Source organism: Amblyomma mixtum, chromosome 7 (genome assembly GCF_055824585.1).
Source record: "Amblyomma mixtum isolate Tamu chromosome 7, ASM5582458v1, whole genome shotgun sequence".
Taxonomy (NCBI): domain Eukaryota; kingdom Metazoa; phylum Arthropoda; class Arachnida; order Ixodida; family Ixodidae; genus Amblyomma; species Amblyomma mixtum.
In genome coordinates, this window is record NC_143018.1 from 7371731 (window position 1) to 7391608 (window position 19878).

The 19878-nt window shown below is 48.8% G+C and overlaps 1 protein-coding gene across 4 annotated transcripts in view; it reads right to left on the reverse strand.

Moving 5' to 3' along the window:
• Positions 1-19878, reverse strand: part of eya (eya transcriptional coactivator and phosphatase 2) — a 134978-nt gene that overhangs the window by 104205 nt on the left and 10895 nt on the right. For 2 of the 4 annotated variants that reach the window (XM_089551506.1, XM_089551505.1), the window contains exon 1: positions 11316-11735. The exons of the other annotated variants lie outside the window; for them this stretch is intronic. In XM_089551506.1, the coding sequence (XP_089407632.1) occupies positions 11316-11720 (405 nt within the window). In that variant the 5' untranslated portion in view covers positions 11721-11735. Of the gene's footprint in view, positions 1-11315; positions 11736-19878 lie in introns of those variants that run through there. 4 annotated transcript variants of the gene reach the window in all.

The window sequence follows — 19878 nt, forward strand, 5'->3', positions numbered from 1 at the left end:
TACCATCCAGCTGGGTAGCGTGCGTAGAAGCGGACAGTTTCGGCCATTCAGCGTTGCTGAAGGTCTTTGCACAGCGAACGTCTTCTACTCATTTTGGTCAACAGGTTGCGATTAAGCAAAATTGTCGGGGGCTTAGCTTTGGTTAAGCCTGGTAGGTTGCGAAAGCAAAAGCGCAGCGCCTCCAACTGAAGGAACGCAGTGCGCCGCGTCTACAGGACACGCGTGGCTACCGGCCGCCGCTGCGCGACGACTCAAAGCGTCTTCGGTAATTTTTTTATATTTTGTTTTTGACGTTGTTGCGACTGAGAGAAAGAAAACATAATCTACAGCTGGTGTGACGTCACAGCGGCAGTAGCGCCACAGGTGCGCAGCGCAGCAAACACACACCGTAACTGCAGCCGGGCTCTCTGAGGGAGTGAGTTGGTCGTCCATAATCTACAGCTGGTATGACGTCACAGCGCCAGTAGCGCCACAGGTGCGCGACGCGGCGTAACTGCAGCCGGGCTATCTGAAGGAGCCAGCTGGTCGCCCATATTCACTCCGCTAAAGGCCAAACATAACTGCGGCCGGGTCCCGCGAAGGCTTGAAAGTGCGAGTAGTATTGCTTTCGCAATAAAGAACAAAATAGTTACAAAAACTTTTCGTCTGTACCCCTATACACCAAAAACATGGTAAAGGACGAGATGGTAACGGACCGCCTTCGGAGACACAGAGGTTCCGCCCTCTGCGACCGATCTCAGTTCATGCCCTTCCTGGACATTGGTGTTCCTGTTTATGCACCCGCCGAGAGAAGAGTTGCACGACTGCTTTCCCCGCGCCGCACGTAACGATATTCGGTGAGTGGCGATCGCATGATCCCGCCGGCCTAAAATGTTAACATTCGTTACGGTGTGGCCGAGTTCACAGATGAAGCGACATTTCTTCGCATGTGCAGATCTACCAGACGCGCCACGTGTAGGCGCCTGGCGCCATCTCCCCGTGAGCTCTGGTACTGACACTGTCGCTGGCGGCGAGGGATAGCGGTACACGCTATGCCAATAGTGTCTGTGCGTGTACTGTGCTGGAAATCCGCAGGCTTCTGCGAACAGAACTTATCTGAACGCATAATTAAATGCAAGGCGATCCCGTTCATCGAAAGAAGTTGGGCCAGTGTGTATGTATTCATGGTTAACGAATGCAAAAAAAAAAAAAGACGAAGACGGCAGAGAAGAAGCTTGTTGTTCTCACAGCCGTTTTCGTCTTTTTTTGCGCTCATCAACCATGGATCCCGTTCATGCCATGATGCAGCGATACGCTGGGTAAATCCTCGATTTTCGGACGAGTTATGCCATGGTCGAGTTTTCGGTGTAGTGTTTTTCTTCGAGTCAATTCTGGACGCTTGCGTTAGTGTTGCAAACTAAACACGTTGTTTCTGATCCATCGTCACTTGCGGGCTTAGAAAAGGCAAGCGAAATACTGAATACTGGCAGCGAAAGCCTTATCGTGGGCCGCCGCGGTAGCTCAGTGGCTATGGTGCTCGGCTGCTGGCCCGAAAGACGCGGGTTCGATCCCGGCCGCGGCGGTTGAATTTCTTTGGAGGAGAAATTCTAGAGGCCCGTGTACTGTGCGATGTCAGTGCACGTTAAAGAACCCCAGGTGGTCGAAATTTCCGGAGCCCTCCACTACGGCGTCTCTCATAGCCGTAGTCGCTTTGGGACTTTAAACCCCATAAACCAACCAACCAACCTTATCGTGGCTCCCGCCACACGACGAGTGGCTTTCACGCAGAGCTCGGAACATAATGGCGGACCTGCCAGCCACTTTGCTCCGTGCAGGAGTGTACACAAAAACACCAGGGCATTACTGAACCTCACCAATTAGCGTAATCTGTTGGCCGCGAGTTGCGAATACCAAGTAAGTAAAAGGGGATATTTTAAATTCGCAATTTTTAAAAAGCCAGAAAGCCTCGAGTGATCATGCGCGAACATGGTGATTCTCATAGGTTAATCTTCCTTCTCGCTGTAAAATCTGCCTTTAAAGTGCTTTCTGCATTCAGGCAAACTATTTCTGACGGCCATAGAAAACAATGGGATGTACCAAATTCCGCAGTCCCGTGGTGATTTTAAGTGTTCAGCGCCACGCGGCACGTGGTGGCAGGCGTGCGAACTAGAAGAGTTTCAGAAGGGTATATGCTTGGGCTTGTTGGTTCATAACAAAAGGTGAAAAACGTAGCGCAAAGAGACGAGGACACAGAAAGACGGACAACGCACGGCGCTAACTTCCAACAATGGTTTATTTCAGAAAGAAAGGTGGTTTTGTCACTGCATACCGCTTCTTGAACAATGCATGGTTTTAAAAGTGCACAATAACCGGTTGACACGAGAAATCATAGAAGCGGAATGGATATCACTTTTGAAAGATGATTGTGTTAGTACCCCCTCTGTATCATTGATGGCGAAAGAGTTCGCATATCTGGCTGATACGCTTTGCTAGCACATGGTTTGACGGCGTGTTGGTCGTGATGTCGTTATAAAACCACATTTCTTTCTGAAATAAACCATTGTTGGAAGTTAGCGCCGTGTGTTGTCCGTCTTTCTGTGTCCTCGTCTCTTTGCGCTACGTTTTTCACCTTTTAGAAGAGTTTGTCCAGATTTGCTGTGCTTGGTTCCTTCATCGCTACTGTCCTCGACTCCAGGCAAGTCGGTGCATTGGGTTTCCGCATTGTTCAAAGACCTGGCACGACTGCGTCTCTATGCGTCGCTCCGCCGCTCTTTGCGCCAGCGCTGCACGTCTGTGATTGGCCGCCGGCACCTGTCACGTGCATCTGATTGCCTGTGACGTCTCTCCTGTAGCTCAACCTCGCTTGTAAACTAGTGATGCATAACTATCGGAAAATTGCCTATCGATAGTATCGATAGTTTTTTTGAAACTATCGATAGTGTAAAAAAACTATCGATAGTGCTACTATCGATAGACTATCGATAGTATTATCGATAGTCTACTATCGATAGTAATACTATTGATTCTACTATCGATAGTAGACTATCGATAATACTATCGACAGTGTTGCTATCGATAGTACTACTAGCGATAGAACCGCTATCGATAGCAAGACTTAGTCTTGCTATCGATAGCGGTATCGATAGCAAGTAGTATAGTAGTATAGCGGATATCGATAGTAGTATCGATAGTACTATCGATACTACTATTGATAGTACTATCGATAGCGCGCTATCGATAGTACTATCAATAGTCTTTTTTACCATCGATAGTTCGATAGTGACTCAACTATCGATAGTATCGATAGTACTATCGATAGTTTTGCATCACTATTGTAAACACTTGAGTGTCCTCTTTCCCTGCTCCCTCTCTCCAACTTGGCGCGTGTGATTCTGGTCACGTGATCGCGGACGCGCTGGCGCAAACGCGGAGATCGCGAAACCACGGAAGCTTGGCTAGCACGCTAAAACGTTTGAATACGCTTCGAATACGTTCCAGTATCACGAAGAAAGCACTTGCAGCAGAGAAATCGAGTCGTCCGCAAAGCGCGGCGATACCCGTCGATCGTGTTCGGCTTACGCAGCCCAGGCCCAGCTCTCGCAGGTCACGTGACGTGCCGCCAGGAGCTTCCGGTCACCTCTTGAGATTCCGAGATTAAGAGATCGAATCGACAAACTCGTTCAGCCAGTAACGAAGGAATAGCCAGTAACGAAGGAATGCTCTGTTTTTGGCGAATATCCCAGCATGTGTAAGCAGCCCGAACTGTCTGCGAAGTAACAAGAATTCCTAACCGGCCGAAGAGGCCGAATGGCTGTTGCGTTCCACACTGCTTAGAACGAGTAGGCGGAATAGAATCCCGGTCGCTATTCGGGTGGAGGCGAAATGCAAAGGACTCCCGTGTGCTGCGTGATGTCAGTGCACGTTTCACAACGGCAGGTGGACTAAATTAATTCGTAGCCCTCCCTCCCTCCTTCTCCTATTGTCTAACTTACATTGTTGTTACCCTCGTTACTTAAAGTTTTTTGGAAGTAACTTAGGAATAACTTAGCTTAGATAGATTATTTATCTAATGCAAACAGCCATTTTACTTTTTCTATCAACCAGAGCGGTGAAGTAGTGGTTTGAGCTTCCGCTTCGCATGAGGCGCGGGGGTTCGATTTCCAGTCCCACAGGGTACCCGCCGGTGATGCAGTGGTTTTCCCCTGGCCTGGTGCTCGGACTCGTTAGGGTGGAATGCTTGGAGAATGGGTCTTTGACCCACCTTGTGCGAACACAAAAAATCTCTCATGGAGAAGAAAATAATTTGGAACAACGGAAACAGTGTGATATTCATCGATGCCTATGCTTTTTGGCTAAAGCTGCCTAAGTTGCGCTACAACAGTTCATCCCCATCATCATACTTTTTCTTTCAGATAGCATGCTCCCAGGGCTCTTTTTAGTACAGCAAAAATTTACATACTTCGTTATGCAAAAGCCGACTCCAACGGTAAATTATTCAGATGAGTTAAATGCTGCTTTTTTCATTACAATGACACCCTTGTAAGCAGAAACCGACAAGTTTTGGCTTCCCCGCTTTTTCTTTCAGATATGTCTTATTCTGAAATTTAGGGGATTCCCCCAAAGGCGGAGCGGATTTCTAATAAGTGAGTGATTACTCATTAGCATCCACCCGAGCGCAGCCAGCGGCTACAGTATGGTTGGGTCAAGACGAATTCTTCCTCAACTAAGATGTTTCTGTGAACGCGGGAAAGTCTTCTTTTGTAGCCATTGGCTACTCTTGTAAAACTTGTTCACATGCTTGTTGCGATGGAGTGGACATAATAAAGTGCACATTGGAAAAGCAGCTTCGCAGTTAATACATTTAAGGAAAGAATAAAAGGAAATCAGCCAGCACTCTCACCCTAGTGACGTCAAAGTACGAAGCACACCTGACTGCTTTGATGAGTCAGTATAGAAACAAAGGCTGAGCAACGCTACGCCGTTACGGCCACGCAAAAAGTGAAAAAAAAAAAAACATTTTTTTTTTTTTTCCTGCTCAGACTGGTTGGAGGTGCGTGTTATATACCGCTATCCTGTGAGACACGCATCGCGCTTGCGATGCAGTGCTCGCCGTACTTGGCCCTTTCGGACGCAACGCACAGTTCGCTGCACTGCAAAAGGAGCAGTGAGTTGGCGGCCAAGAAGGAATTTTGCAGTGGCCTTTGTACTGAAGATAAAAAATCTCTCGTGAAGAAGAAAATAATTTAGAACAAAGGAAACTATTCATCTGTGCCTATGGAGAAATCAATGTTTGATCAAGAATAATGTGTTCTGTTCCGTATTGAAGCTAACTGTACATAACCGAGCACATAGATACTCACTGCTACACTGTGCAGCAGCTGTCTGTGATTATTTATTCCAGACTCTTCATATCGCGGCTGGACACCTTTGATGTTAGCTAGCGAATAACGTTCCTCCTAACAGAGAGCTTGGCAGCACATTCTTCGCCATAGTCATGTGGATAGGTTTTTGTCATCCAACAATGTCACTTTAATCTGAGTTTCTGGCGTTATCTGCATCTTCAAAAAAAAAAATGTAATCCCTATAAGGTACTTCGAGAGTTTCTTTCAGAAATCATGCCGCTTCAGTGTTAAAATATTGAACTACACTGTGACATGCATGGAGAAAACTAGAATTCCAGGAATAGTTGCTTTGCTGAGGCTTCTACAAATTTTGCGGAAGGACAAAAAGCTTTTCAATAGAAACTGCGAGCTGATTGTGAAAGAGTTAACCAAATATTCATGTCTAAACTTTCCTCAGAACTTTGCCGTAAAAATATTTTCTCCCTTCTTTTCAGCCCACAAAATTTGTCAGGCCGCGTTGTAACACTCATCACCTGACCGATAAAGTAATCTGCTTCTAACTTAAGGTTTATGGTTAGTTCGTGCAAAGGCGCCTTCCGGCAACGAGAAGGTCCTTCTCGCAGCAGCTCTTGTCACGTGTAGTTATGTGCGGCGGTCGTGAATGCGGGCGGAGCTTCACTGCAGACTTAAGTTGTATCCGACTGCAGTTGCTGAATTTCCAGGAAAGATGGGCATTTGGCAACGGGAAGTTAGTTGACGGTAACTACAGCATTGGTTGCACTTGTTTAAATCGAACTTCAACCAGGCATTGCAACTTCGTAATTACACAAAGTATACTTTAACGTATACTTTAACTCAGAACAAAGCATCGCCACAGCAGACTGTTTTCGCAGCTAAACAAGTGGTGAAGTCATGAGGAGGTCTCTTGTTTCTTGCAAAAGGAAACAAATAATTACACCCATGTAAGTTTTGTTTCGCATCCTCTACTCCACTTATGTACTTGTTTTATTATTATTTTTTAATTGCTGCTAGCCTAATTACGAGACTAAAGCAGGTGGGCAGTCAGTACACTTGCAAGTTGAGACTAATGAAAAATGCCACACAAACGCATTAAGTCAGCCAAGAAATGCAAACACAAGAGCTGAACGTGGAAAATGTAATCGAGCAACTCCACGCTTGTCGGCGCCACACGAGACTAGTTCGGTTTCGGCTCTTAGTAGGGAGTTCACCTCAACAATATCTTTGTTGCCGTGATAACGACCGGGGCCGGCTGTGCAGCTAGCGAGATGCAAATCATGCGGCCAGTAAGGACGCCAGCAACGCCCGGATGTCGGTTGCTTTCACCTGGATAACGCCTGGATAACGTGGGTAACCTATTTCTTACCTACCCGGACACATATACAGTGCATGGTGCCATGACCAACATCAAATCAAATTAATTTATTTTCCAGCAGCTTCATAGCCACCTGGGCTATACAAACAGCTTGACAATGGCCTAGGAAACCATCACATAGCGTGGAAACAGCAGACAGAACGAAATTACATTTTAAAACCAACACAGAAGTAGATATCAATCAAAATTTATACAGCGCATAACTAATCATCATCATCAGTCTAACCAAGTTCACTGCAGAACAAATGCATCCCCCTTATCCCCCCAAATTGCCCTGCCTTATGTCCGCAGCGGCGACCCTATCACTGCATGCTTCCTAATCTCATCCGCCCACCTCTCTACCGCCCCTTGCTACGCTTGCTTTCTCTTGGAATCCACTCCTTTTAAGAGAACCCCGGATATGTTCCCTTCCCATTTTATGCCTTGTCCATTCCCCATTCGTTCTTCTTCTAGGATATTATTAACTCGCACTTCTTCCCTAAACTACAATGCTTTTTCCTGTCGGAGTACCTTTTACCTAAACGGATTTTACTGAAGCTTCCACGGTACAGTTCTCCGGACTCTTCTGGTTCTTTCCATCAAATTTTGCAGCCGGGCGGCATATTGTTTCAGCGCAAATTAATTCAAATTTTTTTTCAGTTTCGTGGCCTCAATCAGGGAAAATTATACAGGCAACCTTCCGCATGTGACGCCACTAGATGCACGCAGGTCGATAGTTGCTCTGCGTCTGCCCTAGGCGAGTATTTTTCTGCTTATTTCTGACAAATAGGGTGTCGAAGCTCTCACAGTCGCTACGGTGACGCCATGCTTTGGTTGAAACTCAGATCCGTTTCCAGTTTCCTGGTTTTGGCTGTTCTGTAATTATTTTCCTCGTTATTTTTATAAACAATTAATCGGAAATGATGGTTTGGTTTGGTTTATGGGGTTTAACGTCCCAAAGCGACTAAGGCTATGAGAGACGCAGTAGTGGAGGGCTCCGGAAATTTCGACCACCTGGGGTTCTTAACGTGCACTGACATCGCACAGTACACGGGCCTCTAGAATTTCTCCTCCAAAGAAATTCAACCGCCGCGGCCGGGATCGAACCCGCGTCTTTTGGGTCAGCAGCCGAGCACCATAACCACTGAGCCACCGCGGCGGCCCATCGGAAATGAGACAGGGAGGCGCAAGAAGTGCAATGTGGTACTCAACTGAAAATGTTGCAAATCCAACGCAGTTGCCCTTTAACGGTACACCTATCATTTTCGTTTCCCTATAGCTCACTGCAGCGTCCTCAGCTTAATCTCAAACCTCTTCGTTAGCCACCAAGGTTCCACCCTACAGGTGAGTACTCATGTCTTTTCCTGCTGAGGGATACTGGTACGCTGGTATTCACGACCTGAGAGTACCTGCCAAGTGTTCCCCGCGCCAGGCTATACGTGGGCTTGCATACTACGTCGCCTCCGCTGGCATGGATTGGATTGCCTTTAAAGTTATAGAGTTGGTCTAAGTCCTATTGTTATCCGAGCGAGCTCTGCAGTTCGAACACAACAATCAATCCGGGAAAATGTCGAATGAAAGCCTCTACGGAATTTTTGCGTGACAAAATGGACAGGTGATTACGATAGTCGGTAATGCGGAATTTGATCGCAGCTCTTTAAACGCCACCTGCTACCGCTAGCAGGTGGCGTGTTATGCTGCTAGCCACCCTTTCCGCCATCTTCCCGTGGCAGCCACCTACCGGTTGTCTACTCCTCCGCTCTCGCCACGGCAGGTGGCGTTTCGATCTGCTAATGCCTGCGAACACACCACCTCTCACACGCCGTAATGTGGCGTGTCACAGATGCTACACAAATTACATTTACTTGCAGTCATCCAAGACGCTACACTCGAGAAAAAAGGCTGCCAGATTTTTTTTCTTCTTTATTGCCATATCGGGAAACGAAAAAGTAACGACATATTGCCGCCCAACGTATGGCGCTGATGTCCCGGAAAGTTGGGCATGTAATAATTAGTGGAATAATGAGCATGCTGCATAACGTGTAAATCTGGCTGCCACTTGGACACAAAGCGTTAGCCAGATTTTTAAGCTACGCAGCACGCTCATTACTCCACACATTACAAAATTCCCAATTTTCCGGGACACCACCAACTAGCGTCATCTTTTGGTCTCAACTGGCGAACACCGCGCAACTAAATGGGGATATTTCAAACTTGATAAAATTTTTATAAAAATAGAGCTACCTGCAATACTCAGCGCGGTCAAAGAAAATAAATGAGACAACCTGAACATTCAAAATGGCCGCCGTGATTTTGAGTTTACAGCACCACCCGGCACATGGTGGCAGCCGTGCGAACTACAAGAGTTTGTCCAGGAGGGGTGAGGGGGTGTAGGGGAGGGGGGGAGACGTGAAAAAATATCGAAGATTCGCTCTTATTCGCGTGCATCGTTTCCGGTGACGTTGCACGCTACCTCTGGTCTTGTATCTACTGGCCACTATAACTTGAAAACGTGTTCGCGGAAAAAAAGCTGTAGACACACATTGCTTAATTGAAAGAAACCAATTGAAAATGCTGTTTGTGCCGACAGAGCTCCGAATGACGCATACCTTCAAATCCCGGAAAACACATCGGGCCCTTTTTAATAACTACGACTAAACCCAGTCAACTTCCTCCAGACGTGTGATTAACGACTTTGCAAATTCTATACAGATGTAAAAAGTTTTCTTCCCGAGTGCAAACTAAGGCGTCCTTTGATAAAAGTTGCAGCTGTGCTCATTTCTAAAACACATTCGTCCCGTACGTTCACCTAGCTCACAAGGGACAGTCTTTCTGGTGAAGCAGAGTACCAGAATTCTGTTGGACTGGAGATGCCACGATGCATAAGGCCCGAGCGACCCAGCGATGTCTGCAAGTTGCAGAATTGCGTGAAAGTTGCCGGACTATTCGCTAAGTTAAGTGGCCACGATGTCTGGCGAGGTCACATTCCTATTCAGTCAGCAATGTCAGCTCAAAGGGGCCCAGAAAAACAATCTTAGTTAACTGTTTCGCCTGTTGATCGTATACAGGGAATTACAATGATGCTATTAGCCTCGGTAATACCGCGTATATTTCGTTTTTTAATATTTTAATGTCGTCCCAAAAACAAATTCATGGTTCTGATGGTGTCCCCACACAGTGGCGGGTTTCAGCAGCGGATATGACATCACCTGGCGCGAGCTTGATGATTGGACAAACAGTAAATATACTGCAAATTGTGTGATTAAATAGAGACACATTTTGTCACCTGTCTGCGTTTTCTATTAGATAAACAAAAACAACTTGTTTGTCTTAGATAAAAGCCCTGCAAAGCAAGTAAAATAAAAATACACGACCAGGGGCTCTTGGCATGGAAACGACGCTGCCAGATTCAGCAAGAACGAGTTACAGAAAGCAGGCAACCAAGGAGTGCAAACTTCCGCGACGTGCTCTGGCAGGCCGTTTTGATTGGTTGCTCCAGGTGCCGTCATTGGGAGAGCGAAATAGGAGTGGGAAGCTCCCCCCCCCCCCCCCAAAAAAAAAAAAAAATCGAGTTGAGGGCAGCGTTTTGTTTGCTTGTATTTTCAAATTTCTTCACTGAATAACTCCCGTTCCTGTGCATCGATTCCTGTGATTCTTTTTAAGTCAGCATCTGTGTGACAAAGAATCCACCAGAAGTATAGCCGATATCCCCCCGAGCAATGTTTCGCAGTCCCTTTAACTGTGAATCAGGCAGTGAAGAAACACACAAGCAAATCAACGTCACCGCAGGAGTCATTGGCACGCGGGGCAAAAAGAACAAAAAAAAGAGGACGAGAAGAGAGTAAACAGCCCCAGAAAGGCCGCAATGTTAAGGATTCTGGTAAAAAATTCTCAGGCACTAATCAAGTCGTACCTAGTACTTCGATTACACAGATTAGCGATCGAATATAACGAAGTGGACCATATATCAAAAATTTTCCAGTGTCTTCGAGGCCACCAGATGATATTTATCAACTAAAGTCCTCAGTATACGATGTTTAAGCCCCCGTGAGGCGAGTGTGTTGGAAGGGGTTCTTTTTTTTTCCGCACTAGAAGCGTGTAACAGCACTCCAAGATCGACAGCGAGCGGTTACGGCAGCCGCAAGTAACTCGAACCCAGTGGGGCGACCACCTGTTCGATCCGGATATCTGCGCACCTACGGTAGGCCGCTACGGCCGAGTCTCGGAGACCGTGTTGCGTAACTGGCAGCCGCCTTCGGCGAACGCGGTGCTGAGCGCATACGTGAAAAATCACAGCGGTCGCAATCTGGAAGAGTTGGAATTCTGAGCAACAGGTGGCATTACAAGTCGCGCGCACAGACATGGCTTAGTCCACCGTGGCTCGCAGACGTGGGTGCGTCCGCCATCACGGTATCGCAACCACTGCTTCAATATACGAGGCAGACCACCGGGGCATATGTGAAGGGGGGTTTTGACGACAGGGGGGGGGGGGGGGGGGGGGGGGGTGCAAGTTAAAGCGAAGAGTGAAGGGTGGGAAAGTGAGAAGCAGAAGGAGAAAGAAAAATCAGTGCGCAAGGCGATGCGCGTGGTGTGGTCCGCCAGGACTGCTGCCTTTCTCTTACCTGTGGTTCGGACTCCTCCAAATCGACCATGTCCCGCCTGTGGACGGGTTCCGTTGACGAATGCGCCCTCAGGCGAATGAACGCTAGCTCGGCGCCGAAGGCTCGGCCCCTGGGCAGGCTCCACTCTCGGCCCGAAGGGGAGGACGTCAGCGGCAACGCGATCCCGCCGCCGCTGCCGACGACGGCTCGGCGCGCCGCCGCCGTTGGCGTCGCGTCGTGCGATGATCGCGCCGCGCCGCAGCCGCAGCCGAAGGCGAACGGCATGAGCTCTTTCTTGACGACCACCGGCCTCCCTCCCACCGCCGATGCGCTGGCGAACAGCCCCGGGGTCAAAGATTCCTTCTTGACGACCACTGTCCCTCCCGCGAGCGCCGCTGGGGTAGACGGCGCACACTTGCTCGCCATGTTTCTTCAGTGCCAAACTCAAACTTCGATATGACACTGCTCCTTTTGGCTTCTTCGGTTGTTCGTCTTCTGCAACGCTATTTTTTGCCTCAGGATGTCCTCGCAATATCCAGGCGCTTGTCTGTTGTCTTTCTAGAGTTGTCAGCTCTGCCTTCTCCGCTCTGAGGGTGTTTCATCCGGGCACTCGTCTTAGGATGTTCATTGCCGTTGCTTCCTTGTGGCTACTGCTTCCGCTTTTTTTTCTCTCTCTCTCTCTCTTTCAGAAGCACTGCTTTTTGGAAAACCACCGCGGCGCTCAGAACTGGCGTCAACACTCAGAGCACGGTATAACGTTTCTTCCAACTGGGCTCAGAATGCGAAGACGACACTGCAAATCACGCGCATGGAAACACGCGCCTATTGGAAAGCTCTAATAACAAGCACTTCATGAAGATCCTTGTGATTGGGTCAGGCATACAAAAAAAAAAAAGGAAGCACTTTCTCCACTTGTTCAAGTCGGCATCCAGGAAGAATCGGGAGCTCACGCGTTAAAGCTGTATCCCAGGCACGGGATTGTGCTCTTTTTTTTTTTTCAGACTTGGTCGCAGTTGTTTTAAGACATCAGCTTTGTAGGAGCGCTGCCATCTTTGGCTGCCATGCTGACAAGGAAAGAAGCGTGAAACGATCAGCTCAGAAAGTTACTGCATAAGTTGCCGGTCTGCTTGACAATCCAATGTTCCGCTGGAAAGCGCAAGGAGTAAGGCGTCAGCCTGTGTCAGCAGACTCCAGTTCTGGACAAGAAATATCTTTCATTTCACATATGTCCTTCCTGTCACGTAGTCCTGGAGAATCTGTTTACAATCATGTTTCTCTTCCTGATGAGAAACGCTGGGCGATTTCAAACAGTTATCACTGAATGGGCGTCACGACGCTGCTTGCGTCGTTCCTGCAGCTAGGCCGAATCTTTTCCATCGTACTGTTTTTCCAGCCGTTTGTTCGACACACTTTTCCGCGTAACTCCTAGAAAACCAGCCACCTCACAAGTGAGGTTAACAAAAATCACCGCATCCCCAGAATACACTCCAATGTGCTGACTACAAAGCTATTGACGCAGTCACTGTGAAGAAGCCACGGAACAGAATGGTGAGCGCTCCGATTTGTAAAAGGCTTTGTACACGGCTACCGAAGTCTGCCTCTTCTCCACAGTAGACCAGCGGGAAAGCGAGCAGTCACGTAGTCCATCCTAGGAGTCTATACCTGGAAATCCGCACAGTAAACCACCGCAGGCTGCCCCTCAGCTCTTGGGATTCCACGTTCCATTCTGCTCACGGCTACGCGATCTCCAGGGCAGCCTGTCTTGAGAGAACTGCGGCGGCGTCAGCAGAGCACCGTCCCGATCCGACACGGACAGCATCCTCCTCTCCTGCGACTCCGACTAACCGCTGGGACTCCCCGCCAGTCTCCACATGCCGCCAGCCACCTTACTGGAGTGTCTCGGAGGACGGCAGAGGAGCTGCGGTGATTCCCTTGCGCCCTCGGTGCAGTGGTTTCTTCAAAGTCTAGTCGAGGGAGGAGAGTTGGGATGGTCGCGTCTCTCCTTTCCCCTCGCCCTCGAAAGAGAGCGGCACTCGGTCTGCCGCCGTCGACCCCACCACGACGACGAAAACCCGTGCTGAAGCCCCCGGCCTGGTAGGCATTTCCTTCCCTCCTCCAGGCAGCGACGAGCATCGCTGCTAATGGGCGCCTCTCTCTCTGTCTCTCCTCTCACTCCTCCCTCGACCCATCGTTCGCGGAAAGAAAAAGCCTCTGCCTCCTTCAACCAGCGAAGGAGTGGCAAGTGGTGGCAAAAACGCCGGGGCCCCGTGCACTCCGGAGTCGAGGCAGAGCGCGAACATCTGGACCGCCGAGGAGGGAGAGGAATGCGTTTTGTTTCTGTCTTGCCTTCGGTCGGGTCTCCCTCCCTTTGTTGTTGCTGCTTGCTGCGCTGTTTGGGGGGGGGGGGGGGGCAGCCTCGGAGTTTAGCAGTTTGTCCCAGCCCCCGTTGGGACAGCAGCTCTGTTTGTGCGCCGGCCGTTTCTTTATTTTATCTTGTTTTCGCCTCTTCCCCTTCCAGTAAAATCTGCTGACCTTGAGCGGCATCAGGTCTGTGTGTCACCTACTTCTGCGGCCGCTGTCTTTGAAGAATCCAAGCAACAAAAACCCAGCGGCGGCAGCCTGGCTCGACCGTTCGGTTCTTTTTTTTCGTTCTTTTTTAAATTCTAGGACTTCCGAAAGAAGGGACCGTTGAAGCCACTAGTGGCCTCTCCTTATTCTCGAAACTGGACTCAGCCTGAAACGAAGTTTCCCCGAAAACTCCGAGCATGCACTGCCACGGCGCAGGTTCTGCTGGCGACACCATATATCAGTGGTTAACGATGTTTCTCTTTGCACAAAGTGGAAACGGCACGCACCCATCCTTCCTTCCCATTAACGTTTACCATCTTCGTCAACGTGTCATTACCCTGGCGGAAGTTACTAAGGTGCCGTTAATACGGACAACTCTGGGGACAATACATTTTCATTGTTTTTACGCCATTATAAAATGGAAATTCGCTTTTCGGACGAACAACAAGATTAAAATGCACAGAGCCCATTGGGGCCCATGTACTTTTGTCGTGTTAATATACACGCTCCTCACGATGTCAACAAAACCTTTACTGATCCAACCAAATGTCTCCTTTCCTCTGCTCTCAGTGAAGGGCACCCACGAAATGCGGCACAAAGCGCGAATGACTCACTGTGTGTGTGTGTTTTTTTTTTGTTCTGTAGTTTTATGCTTTACAGTGCTGTGAATGGCTGCGCAGAAAGCTCTCTCCGCGGCTTCAGCTACGTTGAAAGCTGCGTTCGGCAGCTTGTGAGCCGACTCGGTATAGATACGTTCTAGCTTTTTATGAGATGCGAAAGACGTCATCACGTGTTTAATGCTCTGATCGGCGCTTCAAACTACAACTTATAATTTTAATGATAATGTCAGCCTAAGTGATGCACTTGGAGCTCCCAAGGTTCCACCTAATTTCTGCTTCACTGCGCACTGATATGTACAGATGCAGATCTTAATCTCGAAGTGTAGAGGTGTGTGAATATTCGAAACTTTCGACTTGCGAGTGGAATATCCTCCAATTCGATTCGCCTAAAACGAATCAAATAGTCAATGTTAAAAATTATTCGAAAAGAACCGAACATGCTCTCGAGTTTTCCAATATTTTTCGAACAATTGTCACAAGTTCGAATAAGGCACAGAGCCCACACCGAAACCGTACAGCATGTTACTGCGATCGGTCTGCGCGGAATGAAGGCTTCAGCATAGTAAGGTGGCAGTTTGGGCGAGCTTTAGTGGCACATGACGTACAAAACGCATAACATTACTCACACGTATCTCCCGTGTTTTTGCGCGGTTCTTCGTTTTTAAGTATAACATTAGCTCTCGTGTTTGTTCTTTCTTGTCCTTGCGTGCTTTAGCGCTGTTTTGTATGTCACGAAAGGTCCAGCACAGCGACGCAGTCCATTTGTGCGGGAGGGAGCGTTCATAATGCTCTTGCATGCGGCCTGCAAGACGGGTCAACGCGTCAGGGTTTTGACAGGTCGAGCTAAGCCTGCCCTGATACCCGCTCTCCGATCCTTTGAGTGCAATCCAATGCTGCCACACGTGGCATGGCGGTAAGAGAGCTAACGTAATGACACCCCGTTGTGGAGAGCAGTGCTGTATCTTTCGACATCTATATAGCTGTACCTCTTAAGGTGCAGGATTGCATCGAAAGGATTGAATTCTATGGCTGCACCCTTTGTGTCAGCCGGGAATCGTACGATTCCCAGGGCTTGTAAAATAAAAATGAAATCATAGCATCGTACTGCATTGCCACCGCTAGCGCTTAGCTGTTTAGCGCAATTATTTGCTTTGTAGCAACATTCGCGCAGTAGCCAATATGCGTGGATATATTCGATTAGTATTCCCTTTGATTTATCGCTATTAGATTCGTATTGCTTTCGGTTTGCGCTCTTCGATTCTTATTCGATTCAGGCTTTAGCTATACTATTTGCATTCTATTCGGTTTTGAAATGGTGCTATTCGCATACCGTTGAAAAGAATTACTAATTGACATCCACCCAAGCGCAGCCAACGGCTACAGAGGAAGGCTAAACAGCTTTCTCAGAAACTTCGAGTTAAAGAAAAATTCGTCCTGCGGTGAAGCGGTGGTCCTGGGTTCGAACCCTGGACGAATTTTTTCTTTAACTGCGAAGTTTCTGAGAAAGCTGTTTAGCTTTCATTTGTAGCCGTTGGCTGTGCTTGGGTGGATGTCAAGGAGTAATTACTCCCCTGTAAGGTACAAATCTACTCAACCTTGGGGGATTCCCTTAAACATTTGAGCGACCTTAAAAAGAATATTTCTCGAGTATTTTTTTTTCATGATTCTTTAGTATGAACGAATCCGATTACTGCCTTCGATTCATTAGTCAGCTGACTGACCAAGCATCGAAACGGATATATTCGTGCAGAAATAACGACATTCTCATGTATTCTTCTCTGGCAGTGTTATTAGGCCGTGCTGCTCTCCCTCGCTTGTGGGGAAAATACGCTATAATAAAATAAGGCATATTTCTGTCGCCACTATATGTTTTAGCTCTGATATACATCGCGTCGGCCGCTTGAAACCACTTCCATGGGGAGGTACGATATACGTCCACCTCACACTATAGCGTGACATCACCGAGGATGAAACCAACCATGCCCTTTTTTATCTATAACAAGAAGAGTTGGCTGTGCTTCGCAGGAGCGCGTCGAAAACGATGTTCGAAGTTATCAGGTCTCACAACACACCCTCCTCACGTGCCCCACCTTCCCTCATCCCCCATCACCAACCGCGCGGAGTCTTACTGGTAGTCTCTTCTGACCAGCTCGTCCGCTCAAGACCAGCGCCGGATCATCTCCAGCGCTCACCGAAGGATTGCGCTCCAGGGGCTATCCTTCGCGTTGTAAGGGTGCCTCCTCCTCACATTGAGGAGGCATCCAAATGCCATGTAGGGGGCTACATCATTGGCAATAAACGTTTCCACCACCACCACCACCACCACAACATTAACCGATGAGTGCTACGAGTGAGACCCGCGCAGCGGCATCACCGGCAAGCACCATTTAGCACGGTAAGTAAGCGGTCGCATTCGCGCGTAACGAAAAGTGGACGCACAGCTTCCCGAGAAAACGAGGGGGAGAGAGGAAAAGCTATCCCGAGCCGCCAAGCAGCAGAGGGAGAAAGAGAGATGGAGAGGAGGCGGGCTTCCCTGTCTGCCCGCCCACCGGAGCATGCCAACGCCACCTAGGGAGGCCGCGTCGAGCATGCGCGCCAGCTGTCCAGACAAGGCGAGGAGGTCTTCACACTCTCTCCACCGTCCTCTTCTTGAGCTAACTCTCTCCTTATTGCTACCTTGGTTTTCTCCGCACCGATCGCGCCCTCTCGCGTTGTCGGAGTTCCCGCGCTAATTGCTTCGAAAGCTGTGAAGCCGAGCGCTGTTTTTATTGTTCGCTATGTTGCCCGCTTTCTAATCGGTCCCGGTTGGCGACAAGAGAGGGGTCAATCAGTTTGGCGCCTGTTACGCGCTTTCCACTCAAATACACCCCCCTCTCCATTCCACTTCCTACAAGGTCGTTTCTTACGTGAGTTCATGCGAGGTTTCCAAGCTCTCGTATGTATTAAAGGTAGACGCCGTCGCTTAAATCAACTGCGACAGATTTACCACCTCGTATTTCTAGCCAGCTAGAGACGGACTGGCTGCCTGCATAAGCTGCAAATCTGCATGCACTGTGGACTATTACTTAGAGCGTATTAGTGGAAGGCTGCGGATAAGTTTTATATCGACACCGACCTCGAGCACAGCACAGCGGAATATATCGCTTACTTTTATTAATTAATGCGACTGCGTCACTTCTACCCTGCGTGCCTCTTGCCTCTATTTTCGGTTTGTACAAAAAATCGCAAAGGCGCGATGGCAAAAAAAAAAAAAAGCACCTTCAGCCTTTTTCATTACCCATTCATTTCTTCTGGGTTCATTCTAGTCGTCTTTTTTTTCTCTCCGTTGTGAGTCAGGTGTCCATGCTCTCATTAATCGCTTCAATTATGAAACTTCAACTTAGGCCGATCAATTCCGGAGTGGAAGTGGTCTTAACCCTCGCCGATGTCATCATGGTACTGCCATGAACGGTTGCACAAAAAGATTACACAATATCGACGACCTACTGCTTCAGCGCGGGTCCAAATCTAATTAGAGGACATATTTTGCACCTACAGCTGTTATTGGCACGTTTCCCGGTTATGCGCAGTCGGCGTAACACGCGGGAGTCCGAGCGCAGGCGATGGAGAGGAATAGCGAATCAGGTGCCCCGCTCTGCGTTGATTGTTCGGCATGCAGTGAGCCCCGCACGACCCCATGGCGATGCACCACGCTGAGAGGTGGAACGCAGTGACGTCACGAGTTACAGCGTAGTGACGTCACGCGCACTCTACTACAGAAGAAGACAAATGGTTTTGAATAAACAGTATTATATTGACTACCGCGAACAGCTGTTGCTGCGTCTCGCGTTATAAAGCGGTAACTTTACCTACGAGTTTTTTTTTTTTCTTTAACTTTCCAGCATCTTGAGCTTCAAAATGTTACGGGAGTGCTCTCCGTAAGTTTCAGTTTTATGGCAATAGCCGCCGTGCAGGTTATAATTAAGTGATCTGAAGAAAAAATCATTGCCACATTACTACATTCTACGTTTGGCCCGCGGAGTATGGGCTGAGTATCAATTGAGAGACGTTACAATAACTGCCGCCACCACGGATGACCCGAACGTGGAGAGACAGCGAGTAGGAGTGTCGCCTCCGTGGTCATTAATCTAACCCGCTTGAGCTGTTGTTTGGCCGCAGAGCGCCGCAGCCACACATACCAGCACTGTGGTTATGTCATCCAGCGTTGTTGTCAGAGGTTTGCGCAGTGCTACCCCGTTGCGACGCGTGGCGGCTTCGCCACACAGCGTTTCTGCGTGCGGTGCAGCACACTTCGCGTGCCCTGGGTGGCGTGGCCTCGCGGGAGGCAACGGACCCACTTTGTAAGAGGAAAAGAAAGGGCGCGTTTGCGGAAAATGGGGAAAGAGGCTTCTTCAGCGGGATACGCCCAAACTGTAGGCGGGAAGAGCGCAGGGAACGTGAGGAGCGGTGACTGTTGAAGTGCGGCCCTTGACAAAAGTACTCAGGCCGCGCATAGCACAATCGGGGTAGCCAGCGTGACGTGCAGTCAGCAACGTGTCGTGTGTTGTTTTATACATCTATACTGCGCTGAGGCGCATGTAACTCGTCTTCCACTTTCAGCATCACTGTGTCAGAACGGTGCACAATTGCCAAGATTCCTGTCAAAGCAAATGGTTGTCGTTATAGCGGATGCTTCAGCTGATGAATTTGACTTAAGCGAACTGCACGTTTAGCGCAGTTGCGTGTATAAGAGATAAGTTCGTATTTTGCGTCATCGGTGAAACTGCTCTTCAGCATACTACCACGCATATTCGAGCAACTCTCTGCTCGACTGACTATTAGTAGGCTTCTAGGCGACAAAGACTTCGTTCGCAGTACGGCCTGAAAAAAAAAAAAGGGGTTCCCACTCTTTAAGGCAACAGCTAACTCGCTTCCCGACAGCGTCGAACTCATCATCATACAGACTTGGTGTTCCGTCTACGCACCGAGGAAGCGACATCGATCCGAGGTTCTCTCTCCACCTTCGTTGCAGTTGCTCAAACGCAGCGCTTCGCGGCTCGTTGGCGGCTCTTTCTTGCCGACAAAGAGCAGTCACGCCCTCCGCGACCGCTTTTCGAGCACATGCTTTCCATTCTGTGTACCCACGAGGGGCAGACCGGGCAGACGCACGGCGGTGTGTCAGCTGAAAAACGGCTCCATTCGAATCCTTGCTGGAAGTGCTCGTCCCCCGCGTGCGGCCTCACTTTCTGAATGCGTCGTTGTATGCGTGGCTATACATCTGTATCCCCTGTCTCTCTAAAAGCATGCAGCGCCCTGAAGGCTACAAAGTCGTCGTCAACGGGTCATGCGAGTGTCGAATACCTGTTCGCTGCAAACAGTTCGCTGAGTGTACACTAAAATGGTAAGTATTAAGTCAC